Source organism: Balaenoptera physalus, assembly GCF_965194825.1.
Source record: "Balaenoptera physalus genome assembly, chromosome: 2".
Taxonomy (NCBI): Eukaryota; Metazoa; Chordata; class Mammalia; order Artiodactyla; family Balaenopteridae; genus Balaenoptera; species Balaenoptera physalus.
The window spans coordinates 139,043,184-139,056,053 of NC_138883.1; the positions used below are offsets into that span (position 1 = coordinate 139,043,184).

At 41.9% G+C, this 12,870-nt stretch overlaps 1 protein-coding gene across 1 annotated transcript in view; it reads left to right on the top strand.

Annotated features, from left to right (window-relative positions):
- The window catches only part of AGBL1 (AGBL carboxypeptidase 1), a 790,601-nt gene that overhangs the window by 176,025 nt on the left and 601,706 nt on the right, over nucleotides 1-12,870 (top strand). The window contains 3 exon segments of the mRNA XM_082449060.1: nucleotides 5,311-5,476; nucleotides 6,466-6,530; nucleotides 11,912-12,028. Of these exon segments, the coding sequence (XP_082305186.1) occupies nucleotides 5,311-5,476; nucleotides 6,466-6,530; nucleotides 11,912-12,028 (348 nt within the window).

Here is a 12,870-nt window from a genome sequence, read left to right on the forward strand (position 1 = left end):
GGGTTGTACGGTAGTTAGCAATCGTCAGCCCAGGATTTGAATTCAGGCAGTCTTGCTCTGGGATCTGAGCTGCGTGCTCTACTCTGTCTTGCATATGTATCATGAAAGTAGGGTATTTATCATCCGAAGCTAACGCAAAGATGTTAAATGTGAATTGAATATTTTAAGCACTCTTGTATTTTATCATCTTTTCCAAGTAGCAGGTGGATTATTGGGAATCATGGGAAGAGTGAGCCTACAAATCTCACCTTTGCCCCCAATTCTGAGACGTTGGTCCACAGGGATCCTATTTCTTGGAGTCTTGTCATTTTATGATACACAGCACAGGTGCTGACCCTGCACTTGCAGGAGCCTGAGAGTGAGTGCCTCCTTAAATTTTGTGTCCGGGGCACCTCCTTGCCTCACCTTAGTCCTGGTCCTGATCCATTAACACCAGGAAGATGTTGACAAAGGATCTAGGCATTTCTATTAACTTGGACCCAACGATCATCTTTAAATTCATAAATGTTTGCGCCTGAGTAGAGCAGACACCAGATATAACATTATCCCTAATGCCTAGGTTTCTGTAGATACTAATGCTCCCTCCATCCCCCAAATTCAGTTCATGGTGTGGCCCAATCCAAACAGGACTCTTGGACTTGACTCCATCCTTTCACCTGCTTTCCACCTGCACCATCCCACACCAAGTAAAGCATTACACTGTTACCATCATCAGCAATAGTACCGATGGCAATCATAGACAGACCTGGCTTCCAAAATGCTGGCAGTTTTGACTGCGTTCCCTGGCTTGGACGTGGCTCACTATCTCCTAAGATTGAAGCTTAGAGCATTATCTCTGATCAGTCATCTACCTTACCATTCTTCATCCTCCATGCTCAGTTCTCTCTTTTTCCAATACTCATACTTTTCACTAAGCACTTAAAACTATTTGACCAGTCCCAGCGATAAAATAGCCTCAACGAATTTATTTTCCATGGAGAGTGTTTCCTGCTGTTGGTTCAGGATACCTGATTGGTATTATTTGAGTACATGGAAGGGGAAATAGCATTCTTTTTTTGGGGGGGGCGTTAAGTAACATATTTATTTTCCTTTTAATAATAGCATTTATTTATTTATTTTTAACATCTTTATTGGAGTATAATTGCTTTACGATGGTGTGTTAGTTTCTGCTTTATAACAAAGTGAATACATATACACTATGCCCATATTTCTTCCCTCTTGCATCTCCCTCCCTCCCACCCTCCCTATCCCACTCCTCTAGGTGGTCACAAAGCACCGAGCTGATCTCCCTGTGATATGCGGCTGCTTCCCACTAGCTATCGGTTTTACATTTGGTACTGTATATATATCCATGCCACTCTCTCACTTTGTCCCAGCTTATCCTTCTCCCTCCCCATGTCCTCAAGTCCATTCTCTAGTAGGTCTGTGTCTTTATTCCCATCCTGCCCCTAGGTTCTTCGTGACCATTGTTTTTTTTTTTTTTAGATTCCATATATATGTGTTAGCATATGGTATTTGTTTTTCTCTTTCTCACTTACTTCACTCTGTATGACAGACTCTAGGTCCATCCACCTCACTACAAATAACTCAATTTCGTTGCTTTTTATGGCTGAGTAATATTCCATTGTATATATTTGCCACATCTTCTTTATCCATTCATCAGTCGATGGACACTTAGGTTGCTTCCATGTCCTGGCTATTGTAAATAGAGCTGCAATGAACATTGTGGTACATGACTCTTTTTGAAGTATGGTTTTCTCAGGGTATATGCCCAGTAGTGGGATTGCTGGGTCGTATGGTAGTTCTATTTTTAGTTTTTTAAGGAACCTCCACACTGTTCTCCATAGTGACTGTATCAATTTACATTCCCACCAACAGTGCAAGAGGGTTCCCTTTTCTCCACACCCTCTCCAGCATTTATTGTTTGTAGATTTTTTGATGATGGCCATTCTGACAGGAGTGAGGTGATATCTCATTGTAGTTTTGACTTGCATTTCTCTAATGATTAATGATGTTGAGCATTTTTTCATGTGTTTGTTGGCAATCTGTACATCTTCTTTGGACAAATATCTCTTTAGGTCTCCTGCCCATTTTTGGATTGCATTGTTTGTTTATTTGATATTGAGCTGCATGAGCTGCTTGTAAATTTTGGAGATTGATCCTTTGTCAGTTGCTTCATTTGCAAATATTTTCTCCCATTCTGAGGACTGTCTTTTCATCTTGTTTATGGTTTCCTTTGCTGTGCAAAAGCTTTTAAGTTTCATTAGGTCCCATTTGTTTATTTTTGTTTTTATTTCCACTTTTCTAGGGGGTGGGTCAAAAAGGATCTTGCTGTGATTTATGTCATAGAGTGTTCTGCCTATGTTTTCCTCTAAGAGTTTGATAGTGTCTGACCTTACATTTAGGTCTTTAATCCATTTTGAGTTTATTTTTGTGTATGGTGTTAGGGAGTGGGGTTGTGTTCCTGTCTTGCTAGTTGTTTGGCATAGGGTGTACAGCACTGTAGCTTGCTGGTCATTGAGTGGAGCTGGGTCTTGGCGTTGAGGTGGAGATCTCTTGGAGATTTTTGCCATTTGATATCACGTGGAGCTGGGAGGTCTTTGGTGGACCAATGTCCTGAACTCAGCTCTCTTTCCTCAGAGGCACAGGCCTGACACCTGGCCGGAGCACCAAGACTCTGTCATCCACACGGCTCAGAATAAAAGGGAGAAAGAGAAAGAAAGAAAGAAAAAATAAAATAAAATAAAGTAAAAGAAAGTTATTAAAATAAAAAACAACAAATAAATATTAAAAATAAGAAAAAAAATTAAAAAGTTATAAAAATAAAGAAAGAAAGAAAGAAGAGAGCAACCAAACCAAGAAACAAATCCACCAATGATAACAAGCGCTAAAAAGTATACTAAAAAAAAAAACCACACACACACACCCCAAAAAACGGACAGACAGAACCCTAGGACAAATGGTAAAAGCAAAGCTATACAGACAAAATCACCCACAGAAGCATACACATACACACTCACAAAAATAGAAAAAGTAAAAAAATATATATATATATCATTGCTCCCAAAGTCCACTGCCTCAATTTGGGATGATTTGTTGTGTATTCAGGTATTCCAGAGATGCAGGGTACATCAAGTTGATTGTGGAGATTTAATCCGCTGATGCTGAGGCTGCTGGCAGAGATTTCCCTTTCTCTTATTTGTTCGCACAGCTCCCGGGGTTCAGCTTTGGATTTGGACCCACCTCTGTTTGTAGGTTGCCTGAGGGCATCTTTTCTTCACTCAGACAGGACGGGGTTAAAGGAGCAGCTGATTCAGGGGCTCTGGCTCACTCAGGCTGGGGGGAGGGAGCGGTACGGATGCGGGGCGAGCCTGCGGCGGCAGAGGCCGGCGTGACGTTGCAGCAGCCTGAGGCGCGCCGTGCGTTCTCCCGGGGAAGTTGTCCCTGGATCACGGGACCCTGGCAGTGGCGGGCTGCGCAGGCTCCCGGGAGGGGCGGTGTGGAGAGTGACCTGTGCTTGCACACAGGCTTCTTGGTGGTGGCAGCAGCAGCCTTAGCGTCTCATGCCCGTCTCTGGAGCTCGTTTAGGCGGTGCTCTGAATCCCTTCTCCTTGTGCACCGCAAAACAAAGAGGCAAGAAAAAGTCTCTTGCCTCTTCAGCAGCTCCAGACCTTTTCCCGGACTCCCTCCCAGCTAGCTGTGGCTCACTAGCCCCCTTCAGGCTGCGTTCATGCAGTGAACCCCAGATCTGACCTCTGAAGCCCGAGCCTCAGCTCCCAGCCCCCGCCCGCCCTGGCGGGTGAGCAGATAAGCCTCTCGGGCTGGTGAATGCTGGTCGGCACCGATCCTCTGTGCGGGAATCTCTCCGCTTTGCCCTCCGCACCCCTGTGGCTGCGCTCTCCTCCATGGCTCCGAAGCTTCCCCCCTCCGCCACCTGCAGTCTCCGCCCGCGAAGGGGCTTCCTAGTGTGTGGAAGACTTTCCTCCTTCACAGCTTCCTCCCACTGGTGCAGATCCCGTCCCTATTCTTTTGTTTTCTTTTTTCTTTTGCCCTACCCAGGTACATGGGGAGTTTCTTGCCTTTTGGGAGGTCTGAGGTCTTCTGCCAGCGTTCAGTAGGTGTTCTGTAGGAGTTGTTCCACATGTAGATATATTTCTAATGTATTTGTGGGGAGGAAGGTGATCTCCACTTCTTACTCTTCCACCATCTTGAAGCTCCTCCTCGGAAATAACATTGTTGATTTTATTAAGAAATTTCTGTTTTGAAAGTTGGCTTACTTTTTTTTTTACTTTGGAGTCATTTGCGTAGCTTGAATCCATGGCTTAAATTTTATTAAATGTTTTTCCTCCAGGTTTTTCCTGTGGAGCCGCCCATAATGTAGGCCTGGAGGTACCATGCATGGCATCATTGTAGACAGTCACTGCCCTGTGGCATGTTCTAAGCATCCACCATATCTCCTACTATGACTTACTGGCCTTAGAGCTTAGTGGAAACCCCTTAGGAATACCAAACTGGAGGCTTACATTAGTCAACTTTCTGTATCAAGTCAGTAGACAAAACATTTACTAAGAGACTGCAGAAAATGGGCATATTTTTGCCAAAGAGATACTGACTACTCCCAACTCTCTGTCTCTCAATTTAGTAAACTTGTTCTTACATTTTTCACAGTGTCTGAAAAGAAGGATCTTGTCATGTTCCATCAGTATCAAAATGTTACATCTGCAAACCCAATTTTTCTTTGCTTTGTGTAGATACCAAGAGAGATCACCACTGTGGACTTTGAGAAGAAGCATGTTGTTTAATTTAGGTACTTGGGATTCTCTTAGTCTTTCTTCTGATTTCATATTTTATCTTTTTCCTTGATATTTTTCTCTTCACATCATAGCTGAAAGAGAAAAGTAAGACTTCTATCAATTCAGCTACTCATTCTCTAATTTAGTCAATTAATTCACAACCACACATGGATGGTTGAAGGAAGATGCCATTATCTCCTCTTCCCTCAGCTATTCTGGACAATGTTTTATCTTAGGTGCAGCATCCCTTGAAAGTCTTTTAAGTCTATTTTCAGACTAAATTCATTCCAATAATATATTAGCTGTAAAAGAGAAATAAAAATGCAGATTACACACTGGACCAAAGCAGATCCTGTGTTAGACAAAATTCTACATTAGAATGTTCAGATTAGATGTTCTACATTAAGGATATTTACTGTCCATTTAGGCTGCGTGTAATCCATTACTTGAAATAACATTATAGCAAAGGGACTCCGCACAAGATGTCAGTGTCTGATATGATCTTCTCTTTGTTCAGAACTGCCTGGATGACAAAAGTCTGGAGCCTGTCATCTCCCTTGTGCTTCAGATCCTGAGGCAATGTTACCCTAAGAGTCCACTTCCCTTGGTCACAGCCAGCAGTGCTTATTCCTTCCCAGTCCCTGGGAACATCACCTCTGAACCTCCACGTGTTCTAACTGAAGGTAAAGTATGTGGGTAGTTCTTCTGTACTTATTTTGCTCATAGTTATGAGCTTTATGATGAATTTTTGCATTTGGATAATACTTCAGAGGAATGTGGATGAAAGTAGAATCAATTTTTTTAACACATCAACTGTGATTATCTAACAAGTAATTAGAGACATGTATGAAAACGCTAGTTTTTCATAATACCAAGCTTATTAATTTTGTCCTTAATTATTAACTGTTGGCACTTTGCCTGGTAGCTATGGAATGCCTGTAGAGTCATCTCAGCTGATTTTAAAAAATCTATTTGCAATCCCATGATGGAGTCCCTCCACCATACAGACTGGTTCTAGAATTAATTTGCCCTAAGGATGAAATTGAAATCAAACTTTTGCTGTTTTGCCACCCCATGCAAGTCATTTTAGAATACTTGAAAGTATGATTATCCAATCTCCGAGAAGATTTTGTTGTCAGAAGATACTAGTGCTTTTCAACCTTGTCCTCCTTCCAGGGAACAGATTTTCCATAGGCATCATCTTGTCACAATGACACTGGGTACTTTCTGTGGACTTTTGTTTTAAATCAGTTCCTTTGTATTAAAATTAGGGAATCAATCAAAGTGCTGTCTACATTACAACAGCTTTGGCATGTATGTGATCACTAAACTCTGGCAATAGCTGCGTAAATACTTCTACATAGAAGTTGCATAAATACTTCCACACTGGGTGAAGGAAGCCAGAATGGTATTCATGTGTCATTTTATTCTGCACTCATTTTGCATTCAGTGTGGGACAGCAGTTTAGATGTCATGATATAGTGCTCTCAGGTGCCTATGTGCACATGATTTACACATCCAATAAGTGTAAGTGTGTGTTGGGATCCTGTACACTTAATAATGGCCCCTTACTTGTGAGAAGTACTAACCATTGGGTAGCGAGAATCTCAGTCCAAAGCAAAGGGGAAGCCTCATCCATTTCACCTGTTTTTTTTTTTTTTTTCCCACTCAGATTTTGAAGATGATGGCGAGGAAGAAGAGGACAAAGACTCAGATTCTGAAGATGTGAAAGAGGAAGTAGGTACACTAGCCCTTGCTTCTAATGATCTCTACATTCATAATTCTACAAAGGAAAATGTCCCTTTCTATGTTCAGCTAAGCCCAGGGTAAATTTTGTTTTTTAGAAATTTTATTTATTTATTTTTGGTTGCTTTGGGTCTTTGTTGCTGCCTGCGGGCTTTCTCTAGTTGCAGTGAGTGGGGGCTACTCTTCATTGCAGTGCGTGGGCTTCTCATTGCGGTGGCTTCTCTTGTTGCGGAGCACGGGCTCTAGGCACGCAAGCTTCAGTAATTGTGGCATGCGGGCTCAGTAGTTGTGGCTCGTGGGCTCTAGAGTGCAGGCTCAGTAGTTGTGGTGCATGGGCTTAGTTGCTCCACGGCATGTGGGATCTTCCCGGACCGTGTCCCCTGCATTGGCAGGCAGATTCTTAACCACTGTGCCACCAGGGAAGTCCCGCCCAGGGTAAATTTTAAGGACAGACTTTTGCGTTTCCACTTTAAGGCCTGGCAGATACTGATGCTCACTAAATGATGGCTACTGTTACTGATTTCCAAGTTGTCATTTTTGTCTTGGTAGGCCCGGTACAATCCCATCGTCAAGTCAGAGGCTATCTATTATCAAGACACTAATATTCCATCAGGATAAGTCTGAGGTAGACACTTAGGGTTGGTGTATTTAATGAATGTGAAGGATATTCAGGCAAAGAGACCATGGAAAGATTTCCTAGGAAACTTTTTCTAGTAGATCTCCACTATCTTTCTAAGTCACTCTTCTTATCTACCCAATCTATGCACAGGACCACTGCGTTGTACAATTCCATTTACCTTGGAGTCTATGTGAACTGTGCTCCTTTGGGTTGTATGGTGCATATCCTGGCCAGCAAGGAAGTGGTGCCTTTTGGTCTCTATCAATAATAACCTATGCTATAGAATGGAGGTCAGCCAACTTTCTATGAAAGGTCAGATAATCATTACTCTACGCTTTGTGGACCATACAGTTTCTGTCACAACAACTCAACTTTGCTGGTGTAGCACAAAAGCAACCATAGACAATGTATAAACAATAGGGCATGACCGTGTTCCACAAAAGCAGACAGTGGGGCATAGTTTACTGACAGCATTTCTAGAAAAAGGTTTCTAAGCCTTGGCATTTTGGCTGGATAATTATTTGTCATGGGGGGTTGTCCTGTGCATTATACGTTGTTTAGCAGCACTCCTGACCTCAATCCACAAGATGCTGGTGACATCCACCCCTTTGTCCCCCAGTCATGAATCAAAACTGTCTCTAGGACTTGCCAAATATCCCTGCGGGGCAAAAATCACCCTGTGGTTAAGAACCACTGCTCTAGAATAATGATAATTTATCTATGAGTTATAATTCTGTCTCCATCTCTGTTGGTGGACATCAACTTGGACAAGTCCCTTCAAGTTATAGTTCCTTAGTTTTGACATCTGCAAAATAAGACTGAGAAGTAAATGCTATCTTTTATGACATTCCTGGAGATGAAATCTGGATTAAAAAATCTGTCTATCTATCTATCTATCTACTTGTCTATTTATCTATCTACTATCCATCCATCCATCCTCCTCTCCCCCTCCCTCTCTTCCTTTCTTTTTACATACCGTTCCATCTACACATCTGCTTAGGGAGGAAGAGACTTTTTGCGTTCTCTGTCATAATAATCACTCACCTTGCTAATGGTAGTAGCAGACATAGAGGGACTACCTCTTAGCCAGGTCTCTAGGTTAAGGCTGCTGTTGCTATTCTGGTGTGCTCAGGGTTTTGTTGATAAATAGAATAATTTCTGAAGTCATCAGTAGCAAATTGGCTCTTTGCTGTGACTTGCCGATGCAGGCCTATGGAGAACTTGCTGAATTATTTGAATAATACTGTGCTGCTACAGTCATTCATCAATGCCACTTTCCCACCGCTCTTGCTGGCTCTTTGATAACTGAATGTTTAATGCGTAGCATCAGTCACCTCTTGTATCTGATGTGGAGGGACAAGCTGCAGGCTGGTGCTCGACTTCACACAGCATGGGGTTGGGGGAGAGCTTTCAGACCGTCTCCTTACCCCCACTCTGCAGTTGATGGTGGGTTGGGGTGGAGTGGAATCTAAGCAAATAAATAAATCCAGCTGGGAAGGAAGCATAAGACAAATAAGTGAGGGTCTGGAAATAATTCATCAAGAGCCTTCGAGCTGAGAAGAAGGTGAGAAGTAAGTGTGCGAGCATGCATTATAGAGAAACAGAGGAACATCAGAGTAAGGGCTTGATTCTGGGGTATAGCAGGAGTCAGGGAACCGGGGCCCTAGCAAACTGGTTTTCCCCTGGAGAACCCAGCAGCATTTGCTGCAAGTTATGTGGGCAAGAAGCCAAGAGTATTTATTTCTGGTCAGAGAATGGACGCAGGCCTTTAACTTGTGGCCTTTTCCTTTGAAAATCTTAGTTAACAATTGGGAGAAGCCTCTTAGAAAGAATGATTAAAAGGAACTTATATCTGTAAAGGGTCTTGAGAGTGTATAGTTGGGTGCTGTTCTTTGATTGAAAACTGTGAATGTCATCATAAGGAAAGAGAAACTTACAACGAATATAGACTAGAAGTTGGCCATGTTTGTTTGTTTTTTCTTAATGAACACAAACATTAGATTTGGACAGACTCTGAAGAGGAGGAGGACAGAAAGGGTGAATTCAAGCTCTTCCTTCCTTTCTTCCCTCCTTTCCTCCTCTTAAACTTTTTATTTCTTTCAGGTATTTTCTTGGATATGATCCATATGTGAGGCAGCATGCTAAGTTCTTAAGGATGTTAATATGATACAAAACCAAATAAGACATAGTTTTTATCTTCAAAGAATTCAGTCTAGTAAACTTGGGGATTGTCTCTATCAGAGTTTGAATCGGCACCTTCAAAAGGCTGTTGAACTCAAATCTAAGGCTGGGAAAAGTCAATATTGGAAGGGTGGAATCTGAGGAGGGAGGGAGTTATCTGGGTTAGATGGGTACCAAAATCCTAAATGATGAAGCTTCTCTGGGTTGCTGTGAGGACAGAGAAGCTGGTCCACTTCTAAATAAATATAAAGGGTATTTATAAAATACAGAAGTAGTTGACAACCTGCTTGAGTGCCTGGAGATTCAGAGGCCAAGATTCAAGCGTTCAGGACCAGAGATGGTCTCTGTTACAAGTACTCCACTTTGCTGTTATACTGAGAAAGCCATCACAGGCAGTAAATAAATGAATGGGCATGACTGTGATCCGATAAAACTTTATTTACAAAAACAAGCAGTGGGCTATAGTTTGCTAACACCTGCTCTAAGGCTGAGTAGGTCACCGAGATAGGCTGAAGCTCATGGGTTACCTGACGCTCCTCTTTCCAGACGTACCAACCTTACTTGCTGGTGGGGAGATGCTTCTCAATGCCTGCCAGGTTGCATTTCTATTGGTGCCACCTTGGGGCATGGCTGAGGCTGTAGCAGAGATGGTGGAAGGAAGGAAGATCTGACAGATGAAGCTGGAAAGGATAAGTGTTGGGATCTCCAATACCAGGCTAAGGAGTTTGGGGTTGGTGTGCGCTGTATCTGAAAATATCATTATATCAACCTCATGGGATCTATATTTCTTTTAATTTAAAGCTTGGAGGAAAATTGCAGAAGATGGATGGAATATTGCACTTTATCCCCTGAATCAGGAATATAACATTTTTAAAATTGATTTTTAAAAAAATTTATGTTAACCCTCTTATTTATTTATTTTTTTGGCTGCGTTGGGTCTTCGTTGCTGCGTGCGGGCTTTCTCTAGTTGCGGTGAGCGGGGGCTGCTCTTCGTTGCAGTGCGCAGGCTTCTCATTGTGGTGGCTTCTCTTGTTGAGGAGCACAGGTTCTAGGTGCGCGGGCTTCAGTAGTTGTGGTTCACAGGCTCTAGAGCACAGGCTCAGTAGTCGTGGCGCACGGGCTTAGTTGTTCCGTGGCATGTGGGATATTCCCGGACCAGGGCTCGAACCCATGTCCACTGCATTGGCCGGCGGTTTCTTAACCACTGAGCCAACAGGGAAGCCCAGGAATATAACATTTATTTTCCACATCTATTTGATTTCAGGAAGAATAAGCCAGGCTTTCAGGACTATCAGGTTTTTCCTTAACTCACAAAATAGATTCCTAAAATATAGGGTGGATTCCCCCCCCCCTATTTTATTAGGGAAACTTGATCTAAGAGAGGTACAGAAAGATGAAGAGATTGAACTATGTCCTTTCTCTGTAACATTCTATAACCTTTGAAAAATACAGAAGTGTTTGGAAGAGAGTCACCATCACTGTTAAACTATTATGAAATGATGATCTAGAAGAAGAAATAAAAGGTCTGCTATTATTCAGCCCAATGAAGAAAAGGCTGGTGGTGACTCGGTGAACTTTTAAATGTACAAAGGGATAAAGGTATAGTAGGAGGTTACGACCTCCTCCCCAGAGCCTGGAAGGCTCAGCATCATACCTGCTTCTGGAATCTTGACTCCTACAGTCTTCCTCTTATTCTTTATGCTTCAGCCACTTTCTTTCTATTTTTAAAATTTTTTTAAAAATTTATTTTGTTGAAGTATAATTGATTTATAATGTGTTAATTTCTGCTATACAACAGTGATTCAGTTATATATATAAATTCTTATATATGAGTGTATACATTCAGCCACCTTCTTTCTGTAAGCAAATTTAAGTTGCTTTGTTTTTTCTTCTTTTTCTGTTAGTAATTTCTTTCCCCAAGTCTTTGCCTTGTTGGCCGTTATTGTTAAAATGTGACCTCCTTAGCTTCTTTGTACCCCAGCCTCACTCACAATCACTTCACCACCTCTCATTCTTCCCATGACATTTATCACTGTTCGAAGTTACCTTGTTCATTTGTTTGCTTTCTTACTGTCTTCCTTTTCTCACTAGAAGGCAAGTTCTATGGAATCATGGACCTTGGTCTGTTCAGTTATCAATGAGTCTTTAGTACCTAGGAGAGTGCCCACTCATAGTAGGTGCTCATTAAACGTTTGTGAAAAGAGTGACCTAAATAGGTAGATAGATGAATAGGTACGACAATTACAGTTATGTCAAAGACAGTGGTGATGAGATAAAAACAATTCTTTGGTATTGTGCTTCATTGTTTACATAGTTCATCTCATTTTACATAAATTATTTATGATGAAGGCTGATAAATACTAACATGAACAGTGAGAAAAATTATAATCTTTCTTTGTATTTAAAAAATACAACCTTACATATTAAATTATCCTTGTCTAGGCTAGCACTATAACTTGGAGGCAAGGAAACCGTGTCCCAGGATTCTGAAAAGTCACATCTGTAGCTTGTCTTGATATTTCTCAGGATGGCTCTCCTGATTGTAACATATTTTTTGAATGTGCCATTGTAGGATGATGACTTGGAAACAGATGTGAACAAGCTGAGCTCCAAACCTGGTCTTGATCGACCTGAAGAGGAACTGATGCAATACAAGGCAATGTGTCTTGAGCTCACCTGCAGTTTTGAGGTAGAATGTATGCTGTGGTTCTACTCCTTGGTGATGCTAATGGGTTCTTTGCAGACCCTGGGAATCCAAACTGGTTTCCAGATGGAAAGCATTGCTCATCTTTAGCAATCTGCTTCTGGGATCTTTCTGAGAGGGAAGTAAAAGGTTAAACAAAAATGTGAGAAGGTGGCAGAGATAGGATGCGTGCAAGGGTCCTATCAATACAATCTGACACCCATCACCTCGGAAGGAAGTAGGATGAAGGTTCACATTGCTGCCTGTTGTCTGGTGGGCAAGGTGCCCTACTCTCACGTCCTGGGAAAGCAAGTGAAAATTCATGGTGATTTAATCGTTCTCTTGTGAGAGTGGGATGGTTGTATGAGATGGCTTTCTGAAGGTGACCAGCCTGATTCTAGGGTTTCTTTGTTAGCAGAAACAAATCAAGCACCTTATACCTGGTCATGTTAATCCAGTGGTTGGTTGCTGCTGCTTCTTCTGCTGTTCTCCCACCAAAATTTAGACCTGCTTTTGGACCTCCATTATTTTCTTATGATTCTTAATAAACCATGAATTTGGCCGTATCTAAGGGTACAAGCTAAGTCACTTATAGAAGGGAGTTGACATATTGTATTTCACTCTAGAAAGCAGAAGGGCATCAGTGGGTAAAAGTTTCAGGGAAGGAAATTTTAATTCAGAGTAAAAAAGAATTTTTCTTAAACAATCAGAATGATCCTCAAATAAAAGGAACCACCTTGGGATACAGGGAAGCTTCTGTAAATGAGTCGTTCAACCAGACTGTAAATGATTGGGGGTGTTGTAGGAGGCATTCATGTACATGTACTGCATAGACTCATACTAGCCCC